Source organism: Protopterus annectens, chromosome 4.part0 (genome assembly GCF_019279795.1).
Source record: "Protopterus annectens isolate FY-2018-M chromosome 4.part0, PAN1.0, whole genome shotgun sequence".
In the NCBI taxonomy this organism is placed as follows: domain Eukaryota; kingdom Metazoa; phylum Chordata; order Ceratodontiformes; family Protopteridae; genus Protopterus; species Protopterus annectens.
In genome coordinates, this window is record NC_056733.1 from 521,569,522 (window position 1) to 521,597,282 (window position 27,761).

Here is a 27,761-nt window from a genome sequence, read left to right on the forward strand (position 1 = left end):
CAACCCTGCTCTGTGTAGTCTTCCCTGCACCTCCCTGACATGCTGGAGGTGTTCTGGCCAGGAATGGCTGTAGATGGCAATATCATCCAGGTAAGCAAAGGTAAATATTCCTGCTCCTGCAGGGATATGATCTACCAGCTTCTGGAAAGTTGCTGGGGCATTCTTCATCCCAAAGAAGATCTTTGTGAACTCATATAAGCCAAAAGGAGTCACAAAGGCTGACTTCTCTCTAGCACTGGGAGTCAAGGGCACCTGCCAGTAACCCTTGGTAAGATCGATGGTTGTAAGATACTTAGCCTCACCCAGCTGCTCTAGGGCCTCATCTGTCCTAGGTATGGGGTAAGCATTCGACTCTGTGTGACTGTAGTCCACACAGAACCTGGTGCTGCCATCCTTCTTTGGCACCTGCACCACTGGGGAGGCACAGGGACTGTTGGACTCTTGAATCACCCCTAGTTCCAACATCTCCTGTACCTCCTCCTTCAGAGTCTGTCTGACTCTCTCAGGCACCCTATAAGAGGCCTGCCTAATGGGCCTTTTGGGTCCTGTATCCACCTGGTGCTGCACCAGGTGGGTGTACCCTGGTTTCCCCAGTGAACATGTCCCCAATTCCTGCAAGAGTGCTTGGATTTCTCAAACCTGGGTAGGAGATAGCTGCTGGGACATGGCTACCCCTTCCATTGAGGTATCAGCCCGAACCTCACTGAGGAGATCAGTCCCCAGATCTCTCTCAGACTCCTCCTGCAATCCACTGCAAATGCTCAGCACAAGGGCCTCCCTATCACGGTAAGGTTTCATCATGTTAACATGGTACAATTTGTGCCCCTGCCATCTTACCACCTTGTAGGGACCCTTCCAAGCTGCTTGCAGCTTGTTGTGTCTGACAGGAATGAGAACCATTACCTGCTGTCCCACAGCATACTCTCTAGCTCGAGCATTCCTGTCATACCACACCTTTTTCTGTTGTTGGGCTTCTGCCAGATTCTCCTGGGCCCAGCCCATGAGTTCCCTGAGCCTTGTCCTGAGGGTTAGGATGTATGCCACAACAGACTCCTTCTGAGACTCGCACTCACCTTCCCACTCATCTCAAATTAAATCTAGAGGTCCCCTCACCTTATGCCCATACATCAACTCAAAGGATGAAAAACCTGTGGATTCCTGGGGAACCCCTCTGTAAGCAAACAACAGATGGGGCAAATATTTGTCCCTCGTAAACTGATCTGCAAATACCCGTGGCATGGACTTGATTGTAGAGTTTAACCTCTCAACAAGACCATTAGTCTGGGGATGATAGCGGTGATCTTCATGTGCTTCACCCAACAAGACTTCCACAGACAAGCCAGCAGGTCTAACATGAAATAGGCACATCTGTCAGACAGTATTTCTTTTGCGAAACATACCCTGCTGAAAATCTCTAACAAAGCATTTGCCACCTTCTCTGCCTCAATGGAGGACAAAACCACTGCCTCTGGGTATCGTGTAGCATAATCCACTACCACTAGGAAATACTTTTTCCCTGTGGAACTTGGGGTACTCAGAAGACCCGCAATATCCATAGCTACCCTCTGAAATGGCTCCTCAATCGCAGGCAAAGGCATCAAAGGAGATCCTGCCTTGCCTACCTTTTGGCACTGCTCACAGGTCCTGCAGTACCCTGTTACATCTCTGAAAACTCCAGGCCAGTAGAAGTTCTGCATAATATGCCTCTTTGTACATTTTATGCCCATATGACATGCAAAGGGAATATCATGGGCTATGGCTAGAAGCACCAGAAGGTAGGCTGTAGGCACTTCCAACTGCTGTACTCTCTCACCTTCTAGCCCTCCCTCAGGGGGTCCGCTCTCTGTATAGTAACCCTTTGTCCCAGTATACACATTCCCCTTTCCTTGAGAATCAGGTGCCTCCATAGCTACCTGCCTCAGGCCTTGCAGTGTAGGGTCTGACAGCTGAGCCTGTCTCAAGTCTCTCCTTGTAACCCTTCCCAGCTCTCCTTCCACAGGAAGTCTGGCATCCTCTGACAGTGGTGCCTCACTGTCAGCCTGGGTACTACTACTCACCTCTACCTTTGCAGTCACTCTGTCCAAGGGACCATCAGTACCCACAAGCAGTTGTGGCTCACATTCAGTCTCACTGCTACAGAGTAGCTTCCTCCCTGAAGTAACCACATCACCAGTCCTGGTTGCAAGTATGCAGTCTGTCTGTGTCTCCCCAGGCTATCAGACCCACATGCTTGTCTCCTAGCCTGACCACATGTAACTGCATAAGCACATGGTACTGCCTCATCCAAATCCTTCCCTCTCAGAACATCTGCAGGATGGTAGTTTATTACCCATGTTGTCTCAAGACAACCTACTATTGGCATTTTGTCTTTCCCACTTACTGGCTCCCTCACCTTTGGTTCCCCACCTTGCCTTCATGGACACCTGTATGCCACATGGCCCCACTGGGTTACATTCAAAACATTTAACCCTAGCTCCTGGACATGTACCTGGACTAGTGGCTTCCCCTGCTACTGGCAGATTCTGTTGTGGCAGTCTGTGCTTCCCACCATGGGTTCCTTAAGACCCATGAGCAGTACTGGGAGTCCCCTTCCTGTGCAAGACTGCCCTGCTTGCCAGGTATAGGTCTCCCTTCTTCCCTAACTCATCTGAAGTACCACATTGTCTATCAGCTAACCAGATCCTCATGTCCTCAGGCAAAGTGCTGAGGGCTATTTCCCTCACCAAAAGGTCTGCCAGCCCTTCAAAAGTGGTGACCTGACATCCACTTACCCACGTATGGAAATAAGTGCTCAATTCAGCAACATATTCATACACACTTTCATCTGCCTTGCATCTGTGCTCACAAAACTTTTTCCTGTATGTTTCAGGTGTTAGCTTAAACAGTTCTAAAAGACAATTTTTTACAGCAGTATAATCAAAACATGCAACGTCCGACATTTTGGACAGAACAGTTACAACTTTACCATGGAGTAAGGGGGTCAGGAACTGTGCCCAGAGCCCTTGATCAACTTCATACTGTTTACATACCCTCTCAGACATATGAATGAAACTATCAAAATTATCCCCCTCTCTAAACTGTGGAAGAAATTTACTGACCTTTTGTGTTTCTGGGGTCCAGTTACTCCCTTCCCCATTACCTCCATGACTCTGGCGAAGAGTCAGCATCTCCTTCTCATGCTGCCTCTGCCTCTCTTGTTCCTCAGCTTGCAGACGTAACTGTTTCTCATTCTCCTCAGCCTGCAAACATTGCAGTCTCGCATTTGCTTCTAATTCCACATGCCTGGCCTGCAACTCAAGTCTCTTTAGCTCCAGCTGGATGTTTAATTGAGCTGTCCATTCTCCAAGGGAATTATATCTCCACTGCCAGTCTGATTGTCCTCCTGGTTGCTGTTTTCTGATGCAGCTGTAACCAAGGCTGCAATCAGGTCTGCCTTAGTCAAGTTTCCATGCACCAGTCCTCTAGCCTGGCACATCTCTGCCAGCTGGCTCCTTGTCAGCTTTCCATACTCCTCTGCTGTCATGCTGCCTGCTCTCCCTGACTAAGCTAACAAAAGAAATAAAACAATTGTGATCTGAACTCTGAGTATTCACTGTGCAGCTGTTTTGAGTACAAAACACCTTCCAAGCTCACTGTACACAAGCTACAGGATTCACTCTACCCACACCACTACAAGCCAATTAGTATTTGCCATCTAATTAATATGTGATGTGGATATCCCACCACTGCCAAACAAATAAAGCTTGAAATTATTGGAAGTGATAACAGCAGCTTTCCTCGTACCAAAATACTTCAATGCATTTAATAGAATGGTGTATAATTTAATTTTGTTTAAAGATGGCCATCGCATTTTTTTAAGGCTAAACGTTAGTTTTCTGAAGTCATACAAGCTACTTTTCACATCAGGGTGGGGAAAAAACAAGACAAAAACAAACAGCAATTAGTATAAGTAGGAGGTGTAACAAGCACCTGAGTGTGGATAACCTTAATTTTAGTTTAGTAATGCCTGTGGGTGCACCTGTTGATTTAGGACAGTTGTGCTATCAGGAGGATTAAACTTCATTATTTGAAGATGTACATCGTTTTGTGTGTTTTGCTATAAGTTAATAGGTTATGGGAGTGTTCTAGGGGGGGTCTGTATCACATCATTGAATGACCTATTCAGCAAATGTCTCTTCATCGAACTTCATTTGTCAAACCCTTTATGTGTCAAGCTATCATTTTAGTGATTTTTTTCCCAGGAAAAAATACTACTAGGCCAGCTACCAATTGTCGCAAAAAAAAAAAAAAAAAAAAAAAAATTAAAACCCAATCAGGAGAGCAGCACCTTCCACCCCACCCCTAACTACCAACTCCAAGATCACACTACAGTGGAGAAAAGGGCAAATTCCCAACGATGGTCCACTGTTTTTTCCCTGAGAAATATTTTCTAAAATAGTTGTTTGACGGCTAGAAGTTTCAGCAAATGAAATTAGATGAGGCATTCACTGACTAGGTCATTCAATGATGTGATACAGATCTGTTCTAGGGGGGTTTTTGGTTTTTTGTTTGAGGGTTTTCGTTAAAGCTAACAGTCATGTAAATTGTGGCATAAGTTAAAATGGAAATGACAAGAAATTACTGTATAAAAAAACTTGCCAAACATTAGTGGGTTCATGTAACTCAAAAGCTGGAAATGGACATTTAAAAAAGCTGTCATATGTAATAGGTTGGAATAATAATTTCTTATCACAATGGCTACACTATCCATATTATTTTGGAATGTGAATGGCCTCACAGGTATAGACAAAAATATAAGGGTGTTGAATTATATTAAGAAATGCAGCTACTGGCAGGGAAGATGATTATGCTGGCATGTATTTATATTCCAGCAAAAACTGCTGTTATGGAGGTTAAGAAACTTTTGGGAGAAATCATCAGCTTTCAACGGGGAATATGACTTGTAGGTGGGGAGTGGAGCTTGATTTGCAAATGTGAGGATGTATCCAGGGGACCTAAAAATTAAAATAAAAAAGAGGGTAGATTTCTTAAGAAATTTCTGAAAATATTGGATATGGAAGATGTGAATTCAGTAGTCAGAACTGTCACAGATAATTTGCATATTTTCTAAGATATGATAACTGGGCTACACTAGACAGAAATTATATTTCTTGGGAATATGTATATTTAATTGAAAGCTCTGAAACATCCATTAACTATTTCAGATCAGTTGCCAATAACAACTAACATAAAAAATGCAAGGTAATGAATTGAAAATGAGACACTGGTGCTTTCCTATCTACCTGCTTAAAAAAGGAATTTAAGGAATGGTTATTAGAAATTGTTTGAGTGTTACTAGGGAAGATAAAAAATTCTTCAAAGTTCTAGCTAGTGAGTCAGATAAAATGAAATTGGAGTTTAAAAATATGACAGAAATAAAAGAAAAAGCGGTATGGTTAAGACATTAACAAGAATTGTGTAGAGGGGCTGACAAAATTAAATTATTGCAGAATAAGGAAAATCTCACAGAAAAAGAAGAGGTGGACCTGCAGACTACTTAAGAGAACATAAGGGAGTATCTAGATAATATGTGTGAGTTTAGAAAGATTGCTGTTAAGCACCTGTTCTTTTGATAACTCCAGGGCACAAAAACTTTTAGCACAATGACTTAGAAAACAGAAAGTAGAAAGGGTTGATGCCAAACTTAGGGAAGACTTAAGTATGCTGAGGTTAGCGCTAGATGACCTTCAGCAACATAGAAGAAGATGAGATAAAAATGATTATATATATAATCAGACTTCTGGAAGGTCTCCAGAAATAGATTGTATTTCTGTGGAAGTTTGGAAGCTAGGAGGGAAGAAAGTGATAAAGATTTGGAAGGTTTTGGTAAAAAGTATTTAAAAGGAGGGAAAGCACCAACAACCTGGAAGAAAGCTGGGGTGACTGTAATAGCTAAAGACGGCAAACACCCATCAGACCCAGGTACATATAAGTCCATTTTAATTTAAAACCATGGTTATAAAGTGTTTGTGTATAATAGCTAAAATAATTGCAAAGGTGTTACCAAAATTGATAAATATGAATCAGTGTGTTTTTGTGCAGGCAAAGCAAACATTTGACACAATTAGTAGAACAATGATGATCCTGAAAGAAGCAGAATGTAAGGAAATGCCACTGTTGGTGGTGGGTCTTGATTAAGAAAAAGCATTTGAAAGAGTAAGCTGGGATTTTATTAGTAGACTAATGGAAAAATTTGCTTTCCCTGATGCAACAAAAAGGTTAATTTGGAGGATATATGAGGAATCAGAGGCAAATTTAAAGTGGGAGGATTCCTCTTTGATAAGTTGTGACTGAACAGAGGAACAAGGCAGGTGTGTCCTATTTTCCCTTTGTTATTTGCTTTATATTTAGAGGCATTTGCAAGGAAAATAAGGGACTCATAAATTCAAGGATATAATAGATATGGTAGTCAAGAAATGGCTTAATTTGCAGTTGATATTGCTTTTTACTAATAAAACTAGAAAAAGAAATTTCAGTGCTGTGAAACATTTTTGAGACAGTTTCAAGTCTTTCTGGGGTATAAAATTAGTGAAGATAAAACAAAGGCTGTAGCTGTAAACTATGTACCCACACATGAATTCATTCAGCAACACCCATATTTATGGGGACACAAAATGAAGTATTTAGGAGTGTGAATTAAAAAGAATTCTGTTATGACAGCTGAAATTATGTGGGAAGAGACTAAACAAAATATAATACAAAAACAGAGAAACTGGAAGCTCTTGTGTATGGGTATGGATAGTAAGATACAAGCAGAAAAAATGTTTTTAGTCCCTATATTTTCTATATGCAGTCAGGCATATTTTTATCAACCAGAAAAAATTGTGGACAATAATATTTTGAAAAAAATTTTCTGGGAGAGGAAGAGGTTTCCCTGTCTCTATCCAGGCCCCAAACAAGACTTCCCCACTGACACAGCTGTAGAGTTGAGTCTTCAGCCATGTGTTCCAAGCCAAATCATCTACCACCCTCTCTGTGAAACCAGTGGTCCGTGTCCTTGCTCCAAATGTCTGACACACACACACACACACACTCTTTGAGATTTGGTTTTCACACACACACACACACCTGGGAAAGGCTGGCAAAGCTTTACTAGCTTTACCATCTCTGCTCGGGCTAAAGATAGTTCCACCACCACCAGCCAGCTACTCTAAGTCTGTTACAAGGGTACCCAGTTATACTGAGTAAAATTTAATACTAATACAAATGGTAATGTTGACCAAACAGCAAGGCTTTCAGGAGTGGCCACAATGTTGCCAGATAAATATAAGTACTCTCAAGGTTAAAATATTGTCTTAAAGACCAGCCAGAATGAAAAGTTTACAGATATTTAATAATAATTAACAAAAGAACATGAAAATACTATTTATTTACAATAAACACAAGAGTTTTGGTCGCAGGAAATATTAAAAATAACACAGGTGGAAGGATTCACACAGATACAGAAAAACAATACTTAACTAATCTCACTATATTTTCCCTGAGTGGTCTAAAGAACTACTGTCCCCTAGTTCACTTAGTTCAATCTAGTTCACTTAGTTCACTACTTCAAAAAGTGCAGTGTCATCCCCTTTGGTAAAAACTCTGTACCCATGAACTACCACATAGGCAGCAGTCTACTTAACACAGAATGTGTGATAAGAGACCTTGGGACCCAGATGGACAGTAGTCTCTCCTTTGATAGTCACACTGCCACAGTAGTCAGGAAGTCCTTCTACGTGGCACACCTCATCATAAAAGGGTTCTCATCCAGGAAAATAGAGGTCATTGTTCCCCTCTGCTCGACACTTATTAGACCCATTATAGAGTACAACGCCCCTTTTGGAATTTACCTCAAAAGACATCTGCAGCAGCTGGAAAGGCCACAGAAGTACCTCACAAAAAGGATTACTGGCCTCAAACAAATACCCTACACTGACCGCCTCAAAAAACTCCAGCTGTACTCCGTAGCATATCGCCTACTCTGAGGTGATCTCTGCCTAACATATAAAGCTATGTCAAACCCAGAGCTGCTGGACATGCTACACCTAAAGAAATCCCAATCCCTCTGAGCTACACGCTCTAGGGACCTAAACCTTGTCACCACAATAAACAAGACATGCTGGAGGGATAGGTTCCTGTCCCAGAGACTTCCCATAATCTAGAACAGGCTACCCATCTATGTCAAGCAAAGTTCTTCATTAGCACTCTTCAAGAAAAATCTTGATGAGTGGATGGGAAATAGGAAATACACCCCGGGAATCACTTCTGTGTCTCTGCTCAACAGTGGCACAGGAAAATTAACTTTCTTGGGTGGCGTAAGCCAGGGAACCTTGTTGACTTGATCATCTGAGTCTGGTTCCCACACTGCCCCCTTTACTAGAAACTGAACTGGAATCTAGCACATATGTGTCATAATACATGCACATAGAGCTTTGCTAAGATGTGTTATAGCATCTGGAAGCTATAAAACCATTTCTAAAACTTCCACTCTTCCAGGGTAGCAATTAGTTCACCCCTAAGGACAATACAGTAAGGTTACTAGTCCTGGTTTTCACAGACAGTTTGTCTGTGGCTGCAATCAGAACTGTAAGATACAATCTTTATGGCCTAAACCAGATAATTTAATTTCAGACTATTTTTCAAAATTAGCTGGACTGAGAGTAACTTCTCCTCTTCCAGTATCCTCTGTTACAGTATATTCGTTTCAACAGTTACAATACAGTCTGACATACAGATGTATTTCTTTTATGTCCATCAGGACCCACTTTTTTAAATAAACATCTTTAATAAATGATCACATATGACATAAGCAATCTTACATTTATATAAATGAAAAACAAAATGACACCAGTTTAGTTGCAAACATTATACATCACAGACACCATTGAAACAATTGTTGTTGCAAACATTATGCATCGCTTATAATCTATATAGTCATTCTCAGTTAAGCATTATATGGCTCATTCCAATTCTGACTCTTAAAACTCATTCCTTCTCTGCATATATTGTTCCTACAATTCCCATTTTCCCTATTTAGTTTGTTCCTTCCCTTTTCTAAAGATCCCAATTCCAGTTGTTTTGTCTCTGTTATTATATTTACTACGTTTAGTAAAGTTGGCCTAGGCTTTGCTTTCTATTTTCTAGTAATTACTTTTTTGGCAGCCACCATAATTAGACTCGGCAAGGCTTTACTATGTCTAGGCAATTCAGATTCTGTATCATAGCTCCAAAAATTCCTCTCCCCAGTCAATCCAGTCTGCTCACCCAGCATCTGTGACAAAGCAGTCTGCAGGGAGTCCCTAAAGTCTGCCAGTTCATTACATTGCCAAAAAATATGTTCCCAGCCACCTCTTTCTTGCCCATCACATCTCCAACATTTGCTATCCACCCGAGGAAAAATTCTTTGGAGTCTACTTGGGGTATAAAAATATTTATGTGAACACTAGACTTTATTGCATATTTGAAGGATATACATATATCCCCCTATTGTCTCTTTGTGAATTGCTTATCCAATCTCTCTTCCCAATCCTTTCTAAGCTCCTGTAATTGATTCTTATAATTTTCATGCAATATATTTATATGCTTTGCTAATTATTCGTTTTTTAATGGCAGCTTCTGTTCTAGATTCTATTAAAAAACTATACCAGTGCTGGTCTTTCATTTAGGACCCCCTATTTCTTTCTCTTTGCCTATACTGTGATGTCAATCCTTGATAGGGAAGGCACTCTGTAACCTGCAGTCCAAATAAATTCTTGGCCTCTTCCCATTCTATTACCTTTCCCTTTCTAGTTATTCGGTCCCAATAACTTGGCTCCTTTGCCAGTTTTCTCCAGTAAATTCCATCCCCCTCTTGCCTGTTATCGATATCCTTAACCACAATCATTCCTATCAGCAGAATCTCTTTTCTCCATTCTTGTGCTGGTTTAGTTATTAGAATACTCCCTGCTATTTTATGAATGTAATACTCTGTATGATTTTTGTTGTTTTCCTTAAGAGTCTGCACCCAAAATCCCAAGCTGTCCTTATTTCTTGAGCTTCCCCCCTGTATCATCATCATTCCTCTCCACTTCGAATTATAGTGTTCTGCTTGTACTATGTATAAGAGCCTTAACTGTGTTACTGTAAAGTTCCCACTCAAATTGGGTAATCCTAGTCTGCCTTGTTCTATTTTTTAAGAATCAGCTTATCCCACTTGACTCTTGCTGTCTTCCCTTCCCAGATAAAATCCTTCAACTCTTTTTTTAATTGCTGTCCACAGCTTCTCCTCTGCTTGATAAAAATATGCCCGAACTGTGTGTAACACCTGTTGTTGCGTCTTTCGGCTTTTCCCGGTTAGGGGTCGCATCAGCGGAACTCTGGTCCGCTAATGATTGGTAGTTGATTTTTATGTGCCAAGTTACCAGCCCTGACGCACAACCTTCAACGAAGGTACACCCATTCACGCATGTCTCCACGCAGAAGACGCTCTACCTGAGAATCGAACTGGACAGCGTCTTACTGTGAGGCGACAACGCTGTATAACACTAATGGGACTAAAAGCATTTTAACTGCTTTTATCTTACTATCCATATCCATATAAAAAAGTTTCCATTTTCTCAGTTTTTATATTATCTTTTATTTAGGCTCTTCCCACATATCCTTAGCTGTTATAACAGAGTTATTTCTAATCCATACTCCTAAATACTTCATTTTATCATGCCCCCATAAATATGGATATTGTTGGACCAATTTGTGTGTGGGTACGGAATTTACTGCTATTGCCTTGTTTTAGCTTCATTAATTTGGATCACGAAAAGATTTGAACTGTCTTAAAATGTTCCTCAACACTGTAATGTCCCTTTCTGGTTTTGTCATGTATACAATAATATCATCTGTAAATAGAGCCAGCTTTTCCTGACTACCATACCAATTATATCCTTGAATTTCTGAGTCTCTTATTTTCTTTGCTAATGGTTCTAAATATAGTGCAAACAACAAAGGGGAAAACAGACAACCTTGCGTGGTTCCTGTACTCAAGCAGAAGTTATCAGAGAGGACTCCACCCACTTTAATTTTCACCTCCGATCCCTCATATATACTCCTAATCAACCTTATAATTGTATCAGGGAAAACAAATGCTTCCATTTCCCTGCTAATGAAGTCCCAGTCTACTCTGTCCAATGCTCTGTGTACATCAACACCCACCAATAAAAGTGGTATTTCTTACATTCTGCTTCCCTCTGGATCATCAGTGTTCTGTTAATATTGTCAAATGTTTGCCTCCCTTCCACAAAACCGCACTGATCTATATCTATCAATTTTGGTATTACTTTTGCCATTTTTAGCCATTGTAGACATGAACACTTTATAATCATGGTTTAGTACTGAAATGGGCCTGTATGAAGCTGAATCCAATGGATCTTTACCCTCTTTATGTATTACCATTACCACTGCCTTCTTCAGGATGCTGATACTTCTTCTCCTCTTAAAATACTGTCAAACAAATCCTTCCTGATCTTTACCAGTTTTATTTCCTTCCTAACTTCCAAACTTCCACAGAAATGCCATCTATTCCTGGGGACTTTCCTGTAGATTGGTTATACATAGCCATTTTTATCTCGTCTCTTCCTATCCTAACTGTTAGTAATTGAGCCTCATCTACCTCTAACCTTGGCATACTTAATTCTTCCATAAACATTTACATTTGTACTTTTTCTTGGTTTCCATATTTCTCTGCTTTATACAAACTTTCATAAAATTTCCAAAATATTTCTAATATTTCTGGATCTCTTATCTCCTGTGTTATAGACTCCCTAAGCTTGGTGACGGCCCTTTCCACTTTCTCTTGCCTTAATCATTGTGCTAAAGGTTTTTGTGCTCTAGAATTATTATCAAAAACAGTTGCAATCTTTCTAAACTCATGCATAGTATCAAGGTAATCCCTTATTTTCTGCTTAGCATTCTGCAGTTGCTCCTTTTCTTGTTCTGAAAGATTCCCCCTGTTTTGCAATACTTTTAACATTTGCAGCAGGACCTGTGTTGGTACATTTTTTAACACAAGCAACTTTACAAATCCATTTTAAACACAAGTACCTGTACAAATCAGTTTGATATACAAATAGCGTATAATTCTTTACAATACTCCAGCAGGCTATGCTGACATATGTTACATATCCACTGCCCTACGTCTCCTGGCATAGCTGGCAATACCTCACATCATTACACTAGGACCCAGTCTAATAGGGAATTTGATGTCTTGCTATAATGTGTGGGACTACTAATTAGTTGTGTAAACCAAATAAGTTCACAGTAGATGTAGGGGAGTTGAGTTTGTGTCCAACCAATTGACAGTCACATCACCTAGTAGCTTTATTTCTTGTGGAATTGTTATGGATATCCAATGTAGGATATCTTCCAGTACAGCTGTATTGTCACCAAGAACAGTAATACATATTTGTGTGTAATTGTTTAGTTTCAGGAAAGTAATAAGAAGCACTGCTGAATTAAATTTTGGTATTAGCTTGGTATAAGGGGAAACGTGGTAGTTGTTGGTAAATGTTAAAGCAGTACCACCGCCTTTCCTCTTTATAGTGTCATTATGAATGATATTATACCTGGGAGGTGTAATTTGAGTAATTTATGCTGGGTTTAAGTCAAGTTTCAGTTACAGTGATAATGTCAGGCTTCTGTTGGGTAATACAGGCATGTAGTTCAGGAATTTTTATTTCTTATGCTTCTAATATTTATGGCAGCAAAAGTTAGATTACCGGGTTTGGGGGTTGACCGTTGTAGGGTTAGAGTAGTCTGTGGAAGAAAATTTTCTTGATGTTCATTGCAATAGGTAGGGCTAAGATTAGGGTGAATGTCTCCTTCCAGAAGGATTTTAGTACATTAGGGAACTGATACATTTTTTGGAAAATATTTTTCCACATAATTTTGGTTTGGTTTGAGTTGGAATGGAGCTAATAAGTCTATATTTGGAATAAAGATTAGGGGTGTCATTAAACAGGTTTGGTGTGATGTGTGGAGTGTATGGAAGAAGTATGAATAGGTGGTTGGGATAGAGTTGGAGATATGTTGAGTGCTATTACAGTCATGGTAGGATGAAAAGCTGGCTCAGTAGCAGGAGAACAATGTAGGATAAGCTGAGTTGTAGGGTTCCTATTATTTCCTCAGAGGCATTCTATCGAATGCCTCTTCATTGAACTTGAAACCACGGAATCTGAAAACATTGAATATCCACATAAGCGATTTCTTTCCTTGGGAAATCTGGCTCAGTAGCAGGAGAACAATGTAGGATAAGCTGAGTAATAGGGTTCCTATTATTTCCTCAGAGGCATTCTATCGAACGCCTCTTCATTGAACTTGAAACCACGAAATCTGAAAACATCGAACATCTACATAAGCTATTTCTTTCCTTGGGAAAGAAATCACTTGGCCATCCTCATCGGTTTGCTGTTTTCCCCACTGTAGTGTGATCTCAGAGTTGGTATATTTAGTTGGGTGGGTGGGGGGTGAAGCCCCCCACTTTGTAATGTTTGTGGTTATTTGTAGGTGTTTGTAGGGCAAGCGATTTCTTTCCAAGGGAAAGAAATCGCTTATGTGGAGATTCAATATTTTGAAAGTTCACGGTTTTGGGTTTTGAAGTCGATGAAGAGGTGTTCAGTGGAGCGCCTCTTCGAGGAAATAATATATAGACCCGAGTAGTAGCATAATTAAGTAAAGGGGTCTGTATGTTATAGCTTACAGGTAGTATGGAAGAAGGGATCAAGAAGGAAAATGAAGTTACAGGGTAGAAGGATATTTAGTAGTGATGGATGCTGAAAGCTGATAGAGGGTAGGTAGGAAAGAAGTATTTTTTGTGAAGGAATAGAGTTGGGTTGTCCTAGTATCTTCTCTGGAATGTAAGGAGTAGGGGGGTTTAAAAGGCTAGATTATGATAATATAGGTAGAATAGGAACACGTGACGGTTTATTTGGGAAAAGTAGAATATACAACGTAAAACAGATAGGTGCTGTTAGGGAAGGGTGTGACAAAATGTATGTAGAACAAAAGTATGGAAGGGAGAAAGGTAGTTGGGAATGGTGCTAAAAGATTAAATAGAAGATTGAGAATCAGGTAAAGAGAAACAGGAGTGTTTTTTTGGTAGTAGTAAGGTTGTTTAGGAAGGTTAAGTAACAGGAGTCACTTGTGTAATGTGTGTGTAGGGAGTATAATAGTAGAGTAAGAGGAGGTATGTATTAGGGGTAGGGGAGCGTAGCTGGCTTCCACCTTCAGGTCAGATTATAACGGAGAGTAATTAGTTTATAGCCAATGCAAACCAATTAGCAGAAAAGTACAAAGTAGAACAAGTTTTCTTTCATTTCATGAATGCAGAAACCTATCAGCCAGGAAGAACAAGTAACTGGCATGTACAGTGTAATCTACTGGTCAAGTTATGGGTTTAGCCAAGATTACAAAATTGATGTTTATTTACGAGGGATACAGCTTTGTGGTCTAACTTTATGAAAGAGGACACTACACTTGGGGGTTGGGGGGGTTGCAGCATTCTCCCATGTTTGTGAGTACTAAGTCGAGGACTGAATGGTCCAAGGTGTTTGTCTTTACAAAGTCCAGGAATCTCTAGTCCTATACATTTGGGGGTTGTATAAGTATCCAAGGTTATAGTGGGGTATTTGAAGTCGCCAATGAATATCACATTAGGTTGAGTGGTGAGAGCATCTATTAAGTTCAAGTATAAGTTATGGGTTTCTTTGGTCATAGATGATGCCCTTTAGTTTGCAAGAATATGATATGGAACTTTGCCTATGGAAATCTGGACATGAAGAAGCTCAAGCATGGTATTCTGCATCTTGAGGTCAGTTTGGTGGTGTTATACATTGAGACACCTCCACTTTTGCTTCCTGCCGGTGCAGTAGATGGCCTAAATGTGTGGAAGGCATTGTAGCCCTGCACTGCTGGGGTGATCAGCACAGATTTATACCATGTCTCAGTAACTCTGCAGATGTCCAAGGAGAGCCTGGACAGACAGTGGAGTTTCTTGTTTAGGTTACTTTACATTCCCTTGGGTTGATTTTTCTATGTTGGAAGGTTTGACAGCTTGGCATTGCCTAAAAAGGCACTATGGGGAAGGACAGAGTTTTAGCAAATATTCAAAAGCCTAGAGGGGACAGGTGCAGACCATCCTTGGCAAAGCAGTGTGGTCTGTTGACAGTATCTTCCCATGCTAACAAATATTGTACCCCCTTGGAATGACACCAGAAACTAAGCCAATTCTTGAAGTTGGTCATCTTTTGTTCATACCGTGACATCATCCTTAGTGAATGTAGAGTGATGCTCATTGATAGGCACCTACCAGCCTTGGGCACGTAGTCAGAGAGATTATGGAACACTCTGTTTATAGAGCCCAGGGAAGTACATCTTGCACCATTGGCACCCATATAGACTATGAATGAGTAATACTTGTACTTATGGTCTAATGACTTGAGCACGTGGGTGATTTGGTTGATCTTCCACTTATAGACAACTGACCATGTTTTTTCTCCTTATTCAGCATGGTGAGTATGACAGGTGTAGGTCTCCTAATGGAGTCTTCTAGGACTAAAATATTGGCTTGCCTTATAGGCTTTGTAGTTGAGGCACCAAAGGTGTTGCTGTATGTGTTGTGTTGGGTGTTGTTTTGGAGGAGTGCTTTTGGGGTTTCTGAGGATTTTTTTTTTGTTTTTTGTAGGATGAATGTCTAGGATGTCTTTGGGTTTAGGAAGGTTGCTTTAAGTGCCTCAGTATATGTTGGCCTATGTGTCAGTAATGTTTGTGGTGGGTGTAATCCTGACAACCTGATTATTTTAACTGCTTTTATGTGGAAGTCGTGTCCCCAGTGATCTTGTGTAATTACTTCTCTCACATACTGTATCTATTTCTCTAAGGATTAGTTGTTTTTAGTAAACATAAGACAATTCCTACATTGTCTCAGGATGTCTATATCTACCAAGTTGGCGGCAAAGAAATTGGAAAGTACTCATCCATGGTGTCTTGTCTTTTGTAGGTGAACTACAAAGGGTAGTACAGCTTGGACACTGCCCTCAAAAGACCTGTGATTGGCTGTGCAGGTAGAGAGAGCATTGCCAAGGTGCTAGAAACATAGTGTCTTGGGCTGTATCATTGATACCTACAGCAAGCAATTTAGGTTTAAAAAATGCTATACTCCTCAGCTGGTTGTGTTTGCATTCGGTGTGTTGGGTAGAGATACTAAGGCAGAGAAAAACAAGTCTCTCAAGTAAGTAGGGTTACTTACTAGTATGCTTCTTGTGAATACCTGGACAAACAGCTGAAGGGGTCATTGGCGGAACAGTTTCATTTTGGTACTTGTGCATACTTGGAGAGACTGCTGAAGGTGGTGGGAGAAACATTTAATTTTTGTGATTGTGAATACTTGGACAGCCTGCTATGAGGGTCACTGGGGAAAATGTTTCATTCAATTGCCATTTGAGTGAATGTGCATACTTGGACAAATTACTGAAGAGACTGCCAGGAAATTTAGGAAAATAAAGCAAACAATGCAGCTATATTGCTTGATGGGCAGCAGTGCATCAAAGCCAAACATAATTGTAGCGTATATGCTTGATTTTAAAACAAGGATCTAGTAACTCCTTTCACAGAAGATCAGCTCACTGAAATGTAAGTGTTTTGAGGAGGGACAGGCTTGCCTGCATCCCCAATGTGATGTTGAGCCACCAACACCATCCAACTAGTCTATTCTTCCTGTTCTTTGAAAAAAAGCTAACATATCTGTGTGTGTGTCTCTCTCTCTTTTTTTCTTTCTTTCTTCTCTCTCTTTGTCCCTCTCCCTCCCTTGAAGGCAGTTTCAAGGCCATACCTCTCAACTTGTTAGCACAAGGAATTTGAACAAAGTCTAAAATAACGGGGGTAATGGCCCAGAAATAGGGACAGGTTTTAAATATTGCTCTTTGAAAGTCCACAGAATAGCAGGATTCGTATTGTACATTTTCTGAAGGAAATGAAGTCTGAAACACACAAAATTGTATGTCGTTATTTAATGAGTTCAGTCCTCACTGATATTCCAGAAAATCACAAATTTTGAGGTGAAAATCTGGATGCTCTGCAAAACTCTGGACGGTTGAGAGGTAGAGACCAGGGCTAAGTATTCAGCTCATGTTGGTTAATACTCAAAGTCCATTTGTTGCCTGGGTGAACTATGGAGAAAATGAGGCCTCACTGCACTCTGTATTCTTAATAGGCTTTTGGGGTCTCCATCAGAGTACTTGAACTGAAGTAATCACCATTACTGCAAATTTGCAGAATAACAAATTGTGCTGCCCAAAGTGTTATACTGTATGTCTCAGCCAGAGATTGGTTTAGGACTTTGGAAACTTTCCTTCCTCTTTTGCAGCAGCTGAAAAGTATCATAAAGTAGGATAGGTATATGTAATGCGGTATGCAAATAGTTATTGGGTTTGGTATTTATGACTATTATTGGGTTTTTATAAAATGTATGCTATAATTAAAATTATGCAAATTTTAGCTCAGGCACTTTATTTTTTGATGACTGGCATGCAAATTGAATATATATCTATCATGGTATGTTTTGTGCTGTAACAAACATTGTGTGTGTGTGTGTGTCTGTCTGTGTGTGTCTGTGTCTGTGTGTCCTTGTATGCCATGTCAAGCCTAGCCATATTTCCTATCCCAAAGGTAAGAATAAAACCCTGTACCTTATGAATATTACATGAATCTGTGTCTGTGTGTGTCTATGTCTGTGTGTCCTTGTATGCCATGTCAAGCCTAGCCATATTTCCTATCCCAAAGGTAAGAATAAAACCCTGTACCTTATGAATATTACATGAATCCAGCAGAACTCATACTTTCAGAAGCAATTTAATCCAGGGGACAATTTTTTTTCCAATACTTTTTAATTTCTTCTGTTGCTTACTTGTTTGCACTTTGCATTTATCTTTATTCACTTGTTATGTTTTATAACTGAAAGTCATTTTATAACTGAAATAACACACTTTGAGGCACAGCCTCTGTTATCTAGTACAGCACACCTCTGTTGCTAAACAGTAAACGCACTCAGTGTAAGTGTCTAGTATCTTACTATGTCACTGGGGCAGGCTGTAAGCAGACAATAAACTGCACACTGCTGTGTAGATGATCCAGTGTTCACTGAACTAGCACTAACTATCAAAATATTGTGTTACAAAGAGTTGTCAATCTGATGTAAAGTTTGGGTACAAATGGTATGGCAATGCACACTAAACATTTTTGTTTAGTATACGTGCATATAAAATATTGATTGGTCAAAATGTGTATTTTAGTTGCTTCTCCTGTGGGTCATGATTTTCTGTTTGAACCACAGTTATTTCTGTTTTGCAGTTCATATTTACCAAGCTCTTATTAGTATCATTTGTTATGCTGCTATTGGCATTTGGACTGTACCCACAAAAAGATATGGATTGTGCTGAATTCTTTTTTATTTTTAATATCTGTATAGTTTCTTTAAATTGCTAAAGCTGTGTTGTGTTGTGTTGTGTTTGATTATGCATCACATGACAGTTAAACAATTAAATCTGAAAATACATTAAACTTTCAGTAAAACGTCCTGTTTGGACATGCTTTTGAGCTTCTTGGTCTCTTATGTTTTTCCGAAAAGCTGTTGTCTAGGCATTTTTCCCACCCCGTTCAAAAAAATTTTTTTTGCTCCGTGTGTGTGTGTGTGTGTGTGTGTGTGTGTGTGTGTGTGTGTGTGTGTGTGTGTGTGTGAGGGGGGGAGGATGAGGGTCTCCCCGTGGGTAACAAGTGGCCTAGCTACTCCTCTTATACACACACACATATACCCTTGGAGATTTGTTCAGCATTGTTTCAAGGTGGTAGATGGAGGGCTGTTTGGGAAGTTGAGATGTCATAGAGGAAGTGTACATATGGAACAGTCTTTTATGGATAATGTAGGGGTCAACTGCAACTGAATATTGTAAAGGAGGTAAAAGAACTGGAGGTGGTGTCCTTAGAAAATGGAAAGAGAAAGTTGCATAAAGGTAAATGGAATCTGTGCTAATTGTGAAAATGTTACTCTGATTTGTTTTCTTTCATATTAATGCATGTGTACTTGTGTCACTGGTTTAGTTGTGATTTAATAAAGGTGTTTATATGTGCCTACTCGGTCATGGAAATGTATTGTAATATTATATTTTACTCAGTAGAAAGGGAAATGGATACAAGACTGTAAAAGGTCCTTTTGCTGTGTTCACTTGCCCACTTAATCTTCTTCTTCTTCTTCTTTCGGCTTTTCCTGGTTAGGGGTCGCCACAGCGGATCATCTGTCCGCTCATGATTGGCAGTGGAGTTTTACAGTGTCGAGTTGCCAGCCCGGCGCCCAACCTTCCACAGAAGGCACACACATGCGCACACTCACACCTACGGCCAATTTAAAGTTTCCAGTCCACCTACAGCATGTCTTTGGGATGTGGGAGGAAACCGGAGCACCCGGAGGAAACCCACGCGACCACAGGGAGGACATGCAGACTCCGCACAGAAGGCACCCAGCTGAGAATCAAACCAGAGAACCTCTTGCTGTGAGATGGCAACGCTAACCGCTGCACCATCCCACTTAATAAATGTACAAATAAGTAAAATATGGTTAGAATAACAGGGTCATGTCTTCCTTATGAGCCATTAAAATGTATTTCTCTGTGTAGTTGTGGCTAGCTGTGCCATTCAGCAGAGTGGGTGATTGCAGTGTACGTTCTGTGAATCTCACGCCAAGTGTTTAATACAGCAGGACTAGAATTTAATTATGCAAAGTGAAACAAAAGAAATCACTCTTATACTTAATTCTTTCCATGCTGACCATTAGTTACCATTTGCCTCCCCAGCACAGAATTGTACCTAAATCTTATACAACTACTTGGTGTTTGTCTAGGATCTGTAGAATGATGGCAGTGGAAGTCTACTATATTTATGTTAATAATTGCAAATCAATATTACATTCTATCTACAGGAAGCCATCCTTTTAAATATCATATGATAGACAGAAAAACTGTCAGTGACCCTTGATGTCTGCCTCATTCATCTTATTAATTTTAGGTGGCCATAATTTGTACAGTTCTGCAAATGTGTCAGATGCTAATCAACATTAACAGAATTCCCTGTCTTCATTTAAAAGCTCACAGGGGAATTAATTCAAATGTTGCTGACAGAAGGTATCTGGCTTCAACAGTTCTGATAATGTCAGTGGTGTAAAGAACATTACACCAAAAGTCACATTTACCATGCTTACATGTGACAGAAATATTATTTAAAACTTGGAATCTAAAGAATGCTGCTGCTGTAAAGATAGGTTTACACTAAATAATTTTGCTTTTTATACTTCGTATAACAAGCAAAATTATTTAGTAAACATATGAGCATTTGTTAGTGGAATTACTTCATAATGTCATCTTATCAAAAGACACAGACTGCATTATTAGTAAGCATAAAGTCAGAGCACAGCCTTCCAGACAGAGCTACTACCTAGGGTGTTACAGAAATGACCCCTTAATATACCTGAGCTCAATTTTGTTTTAAGGATAAACTAGTCTGTTTATATTCCTGAATTATGTGTAAATATACTGTCATTTTCACTACTTCCGCGGTGGTGCAGCGGTAGCATTGTTGCCTCACAGCAAGAAGTTCTCCCGTTCGATTCTCGGCTGGAGTGCGGGGGAGTGCCTTCTGTGTGGAGTCTGCATGTCCTACCTGTGGTTTGAAAGACATGCGTAAATAGGCATGCCTTCGTTGAAGGTTGAATGTCGAGCTGGCACCTCGGCGTTCGTGAAAATCTACTGCCAATCATTAGCGGACCGGAGTTCCGCTGTGGCGACCCCTAACTGGGAAAAGCCGAAAGACAACAACAACATACTGTCATTTTCATCATAAGTACAACTGGAAAGATGCCTTAAACACATTTATTATAATGACAGCAGAAATCCTAATCGAGAACAAAAATATCTTTGATGGGAAACTGAATAAACACATTCTATAATTCCACTGATGAGAATATCTCTCAACAGAGAACTGAACCATTGAAAATAGAAGAGTTTTTTTTTTTGTATTTCAAATCAACATTATACAGAAGGGCTGCAGATGTTAAAGTTATGAAAGATAAGATGCAATATAATGGTTGTGTGTGGCTTGGAAAACAAACTGGACAATTCAAATATGGCTGATTTAATACAGTTCCAAACTGAACCGCTGTAAGAAGTGGGATGTATGACTCTGTTCGCATGAGGGATGTATGGACTGTGTTCCCCCCACCCCTACTAAAAATGTACAGTGCAACCACTAATGAAGGACACACTGGCTTCCTGGTAGTGGAGCAGACATTTGGCACAATGTTGCTGTTAGCACCATGGTGTGTCTTGAGTCAGGGTATATAAGTAAAGACAACACCACTGCACTTCAATAAAAATAGCTACCAACTAGAGCTCATTTCTTAAGCAATTCTCTTGACTTTTGGTCACTTCCCTCTTCAAGTAATAACTTGAAAATAAAGTTATCAACCTACAAATTAAGGAATCATGATGGAATACAACTAGCCACTCTAGTGACATAGAGGAGTAAAGCCCTGTCGGTCGTCCCCTCCCGATGCCGAAGTCATCAAAAAATCTATACCGCTGGGGACCCTTTTCTTCCCAGCTGATGTCAGAAATTACTGAAAAAAAAAAAACAATGTCTTTCTTGTGGTAAACAAATACCCCTGTCTCGCTTTCCAAGCGCATCAGCTCTCAGGCACCGGTTCGCCGGGCGCGAGATTTTGAAGATTTTTTTTTTAATATTTGCCGTACCCCGCGGGACCGATCGACATCGAAAAACTAAAAGACTGGGAAAGACTGGGACGCCCACACCTCGCCCACCGATACCCCACCACTCCACGCCAAAACTCCAGCTCCTCTCCTCTGGTTCCCTCTGCGGTCTCTCGTACCACCGCTCCCACCACACCGACACACACCGCGACAGCCACCCGACTCATCACTCCCCCAGTTTTCCTCCCGATAATAAACCCGAGGAAATGCCCGAGACCATTGCTGTAGACAGGGTCACTCCTGCACTGCGGAGCTGCCAGGCCTCCTATGGCCATGTCTATAAAGGCCACACTAGTGCTAAGGCAGCCAGCAAAACAAAGCATTCAGCCTACCAGAGACCAACAACAAATTATGTCCATGGCTGCTGATTTAATTTCCATGATTAGAGGTTTCCATCCTGAGGATGAGAGAGCCTCCTTCAGCTGATAAAATAAAAGGCCTGACCTCCTCCCTCTATATTCCTTCAGATGAAGATTCTGAGGGCTCTGTCACTCTGATGGCCAGAAGAGCTCTTCGACCCAGAGGAGGACGGGGATGGAAGATTCCATCCTCCTCCCTCTGCCTCCCGTGATATTTCTTTTGGGGGAAGTTCTGCACACCATGAGGAACATTTCAAGTGGCATGGTCAGGAATATATGATTTATAGTGCTACCCCCTTTCTTCTCCTCTGCTCCCAGAAAGCCACAGGGGTATACAGACTCCAGAGAAACATTCCCATTTATTCAGTTCATACTGCTGATTTTTGGAAACTATTTTAGGGGGGCCTAAAGGTTTTTCCCCACCTAAAAAAAGCCTCCTTCCCTAGGAAGCTTAGGTCATTAAGGAGAGATGGGGCAAAAGGTTTACACATCCACTACCTTATCTATGAGAGAGCTTTATTGCCTTTTTCATATGTTACAATATCAGGATTACGTGTTAGAAGATTTACAAAACATGCCAAACTACCACAAAAACCAGGGCAGAGGCTATCAAGCAAATCACTCTGCTGACTAGTTCCAACAAAGAACAAGACCAGGGGTTTTACTCAAGACTGTGACTTGTCATTAAACACCTTTTCTCATAGTACCAAAGTTCAAAATGCTGACTCTACCTTCAGTAATGCTCATTGCAGGCTCCAGGGGATAAAAACCTGGATTTACTTCAAGCTCTGATTACACCAGTATGACAACAGTCAACTTCCAAGTCAAGCTCTACATCAGCCATCAATTCTTAGGAGCCAAACAAGAGCCAGCCCAGCAGATGGCTTACCTGCCTGAAGACAAGCAAGAGAAGTTAAAGCATTACTTCCAAATAAAGGTTTAAAAAAACAAAGATGACTGAAGGCAAGGAGATTCCTACAGGCCCTGGTGTGGTGGCATCCTCTGCATTCTCCTGTTCCATTAGCAAGACTACACATGAGAAGCTTCAATGGTACCTAAAAAAAGCATTTCTCCTCAACACAGCAAACTTTGGACACAATCACTCGCTCATTCCATGCCTACAAGGAATTCCCTGGGTGGTGGCCTCGTGAGCACAAAAAACACAGTATGTCATTTCAAAAAACCAGATATAACAGACTATGACCACACTGACCTCAGACCTTGGATGGGGGCGACAATGTGTTGGCGACAGCCTAAGCAGGAATTTCACAGCAGACAACTCACTTCGACATGGGGCAAGCCAGAAGGACCTATTTTGCTCTCACTCAACCATCTCTCTACCAAAATCCTGCACAAGGACATACCATCAACTAACACAATCTATGCATTCCCACCTCTGCCACTGATGACCTCAGTATTACTAAAGAGGAGGTGGGCTCCCCCAATGGCTCTACTTTTGACTCAACACAGCCTGGGAGATCCCATAAATCAGCTCTCTCTCTCTCAAGGAGAGTTCAGCGGGATACTAACAGAGGCCAAGACCATCCACCAGAAAGGTTTACTTAGCAAAGTGGAAAAGATTCAGCAATTGGAACATCCCACCATCTCTGAAATATTGGCAGAGATATTAAGAGACGGCCTCTCATATTCTTCCATAAAGATACATGCATCTGCTATTTCAGCTAGATACAACATTTGAGCAGCAGCTTCCAGTTGGCTTGCAATTTCCGGGACAGAAGAACCGCCAGTGTAGGAAGTGAACAACTTTTTGTAGCTTAGCCCCCTGCAAGTCCAAGGAAAGCAATTTCAAAACAGACTATTTCAAAAGAGCAGGCTTTGCTCGGCAGTCCTGCAAGGGGTTGATTGCCACACCATCTTTTCCTAGCTGACGTCGGAGAGAATGCGACATCAGCCGCCCGGACCCAGACCACTTTGGATCCCCGCCGACCGAGGGCCTTTTTACAGTGCAGGCAACCTGAGTTTAATAAGTGGCTCAGGCAACTGACAGAGATGCAGGGAGCAATGAGTGTGTCCATCCTGTGAAGGGACAGGGCATTCGTCAAGGACACCTTCGAAGGAGATGAGTGGTCCAAAGAGGGGAGTTGCCCTTGAACATGTGTCAAAGAGCATGTGGGGGAGGGGATGGGTAAGTCATATATTAAAAAAAAACATTGGTTAGAAGATAGACAGCAGACCCTCTTCCCCCCAACCCCGTGGATGCCCTTAGGTTCCTTGCTGGCCCCAGAGTAAATTCAAGAATTTGATCAGGGGGAGTATTGGAATACCAGTAGACCCAGAGTAGGACATGGGGCACTGGGACATCTGTCAGAGTGGCAGTAAGGGGGGTGGAATATCACTGTCTCAGCCTTAATTTGTTCTGTCCTTGGAAATAAAAGAAATCCTTTTCAAAAATTGTACCAGTCAGCTGAAACACACTGCTACAAAGCATGTAGAGTCTTGCGCTATATGTATTATTTAGAGAAAAACTCTGGTACCATCTACTAGATATATATAATTGCAATTTCTTCACTGACAAAGATTAATATTACTAACAAAATAAATTATCATTTTCACTGTAAGCTGCCCAAAGGAAAATATTGGAATGCTGGTTCCTTGAAATCCTTGTTTAGAATGCAAAGACGGATGCCAGGGGAGTAATACTGAGGACAGTAAATTAGGAGTAATTGGCACTGTTAAAATATTTCTACAATCTGCTGCTGTTATTGTCTGCTACATATTTGCTATTACAATTCCAGATGTGTCAGTTAATATTTGTAATTGGGTGTGGCCTGGATCATGAGTGTAAAAGGTATTTTGATCACTTTTCCCTGACTGGGCTAACTAAATCAATAAACATACAGCTCATACCATCTGTTCCACCAGTACATAGACTTCCAATCCATTAAAATATTTCTGCACCAGTTACTGAGTCACTGTTACAGACCACTCTCTGTCTAGTAAAAGGACAATGAACGCAGCCAAGGTATCTCTGGTTCCTTGACTGAAGTGCAAACCAATTTCAAACTTACCAGTTTGTACCAAGACAATATATCTGTCATCAGCCCATCCAAGTTTTATGACATACAACAGAAATATCTCAAAACTTTATTGCCGAAATGCACAATTGTCAAGGCTGGGATTTAGGAAAGCTTGCACTAAGCCATGAAGACTAGCTGCAGTTATGTTCAAAGGAATATGGTTACCAGAGATGTAAAAAAAAAACAGTGGGCAAAAGTGAGTAACTGATCTGTATCCAACTTTTGGTTTCACTGAACTCAGCCAAAGACCCTGCCTCAAAAAAGTAGATTCCTACAGTGCTGAGCCACATGCAGCTGTTTCACCACTGCACGCCTGCATTTCTGCAGTGCTGAGCCACGTGTGACTGTTGCACCACTTCATGCCTACATTTCTGCAGTGCTGAGCCACGTGTGACTGTTGCATCACTGCACGCCTAGATTTCTGCAGAACCACTTTGAGCCCACAGTACATGGAAAGGACAGCCATGTTGTTGTTATAGGTATTATTTCCAGTTGCAGAGATTTTTCAGAGACCAGTGATTGTTTTTTTTTTAAAGATAAACCTACTTGCCTGGCCATATGCCAGCCTGCTGGGTGCCCCTCCACCCAATGTAATAAGCCCAATGTCAGATTGCTTTGCAGTGGCATACTTGCTGAGGGATAGCTGCACTGAAGAACCTTTCCTGTTAGTCAGCCATAACCAGCCATTTCCCTCACTGACATGCAACATTGACTTTCTAAATCTCACTTTAGACTTTCTCTAAGCTGAAATTTGTGTGTAACTTACTTCCTTATAGTTTATTCAAGCTCTGGGATTCATAAAGAAGTTGGCTGTGGCGAAGCACTACACAACCTGATCGGCTGTTTTTTAAACTTTACTTGTTTCATGGAATGGGGGTAATGTAGCTAGGTATTCATTTAACTGAACTGTAATTGCGCTTAGGTGGAAGTACAACGGACAGCTTAAACAAAATAGCCTACCGAGTCGCACAGCACTTCACCAGTGCTATCTTTTTTCTGAGTCCTACAGTATGGTTGTTTCCTGGATATAATGATTTCAGTAATACTGCTGCATTACAACTATAAACCTGTTTACTGGCACTAAATATGCGAGTCTTCAAATCAGAGGTACCATTAAATTCTTAAGTAAATAAGCATGAGCTCTCTGAGCTTCTGGTTTGTTTCTGAGTTTTTAACATTGTCAGTTATGTTTATGTAGTAAGTTATTGACATGACTGAATTTGTTGGGATGTGTTTTTAACTAAATAATTTGTGTTTGTTATTCAGGGTATAACATTCCAATGGAACAGCTGTTGCTTATAATTGAAAAGCCTGGTGAACGTCCCTTTAATGTGACAGAACAACAAGTGACGGTGCTTCAAAGGAGCCTTCCCAAGGTCATCTCCAAGAGTAAGTAACTAGTTAGCTAATTTATTGATTTGGCTTTGCAGTTTTTGTCTAAGAGTTAAACAAGTAAAAAAATGTACATTGAGGATGAATAAGTGAACATCGGTTATAACTGCCAGTATTAATAAAAACAATAATTATTCATAATCTTTCCAATTTGTTTTGTAAACTGAACTGGACAGTGCACTAAACATTTAAAATCATAGGCCATGCTTTCAGGTTATGAAAACCAGGCATGTGTGCTATAATATGTGTGAGATAGTCAAGACTAGAGGACTTTGGTGGAGTCTGTAATTAACAAAAGATTTTTTCTTGTTTGCACAATTAAAATAAATGCCCACTTTCCCTACAAGATATCAAAATATTGTCACAGCTACATCTTAGATTTATTAGCTTAAACATGAATTTAAGTAACTTAGATATTTTTATTTTCCTCTGATATTACCCTTACTTGTCTGTACAGCAGAGGTGAAGTATTTTTCAAAGTAGAAGTATCATGATGACAAACTATACTTTAGAATGGTTGCTACTTTCCTTTCTCTCCTCAGCTTCCTGTTAAATCAGTGTGTGTAAACAACTAGCCAAATTTGACATGTATGTTATTTTGACTGTATTAGCTATGTTGCAGAGTTGACAGTTTGCATAGTGTATAAGGCATATTTGTAGTGACGGATTAAGTATACCTTGGTCCTTGAGCAGTTTTCAAACCTGGAGCCCCTACCATACCTCTCAACCTCTAAGCACAAGAAATCTGTGCAAAGACAAAAATAATGTGGGGAAGGCACAACAATAGGAACAGATTTTAACTATTGCTCTTGTAAACTTAGAAAGTTGCTCGAATAACAGGTTTTGCATTAGCATCCATTTTTTAAGCGATATTAAGTGTCATCATCATTAATCCTCTTTTCCCAGTATTTTTCTACATGGGATCAGGGTGTTGTGTTAACTGTCGCTATCTTTCTCAATTCAGTGCCACACTCTTGTCTTCTTTGGCACTTATGCCCGACTGTCGCAGATCTTCTCTCACACAATCCATCCACCTCTTTGCTGGATGCCCTCATTTCCTCTTACCTTCTTCCTGTCTGTCAGAAATCTTCTTCACCAGATTGTCTTCTTGTTTT

General features: G+C 40.6%; 1 protein-coding gene across 2 annotated transcripts in view; it reads left to right on the plus strand.

The window, feature by feature from the left end:
* Window positions 1-27,761, plus strand: part of LOC122799411 (zinc finger protein 883-like) — a 129,570-nt gene that overhangs the window by 37,945 nt on the left and 63,864 nt on the right. Inside the window, exon 3 of one of the 2 annotated variants that reach the window (XM_044068442.1) lies at window positions 26,521-26,643. In XM_044068442.1, coding sequence (XP_043924377.1) covers window positions 26,521-26,643 — 123 coding nt within the window. Of the gene's footprint in view, window positions 1-26,520; window positions 26,644-27,761 lie in introns of those variants that run through there. The other variant, XM_044068444.1, reaches the window with a different exon arrangement.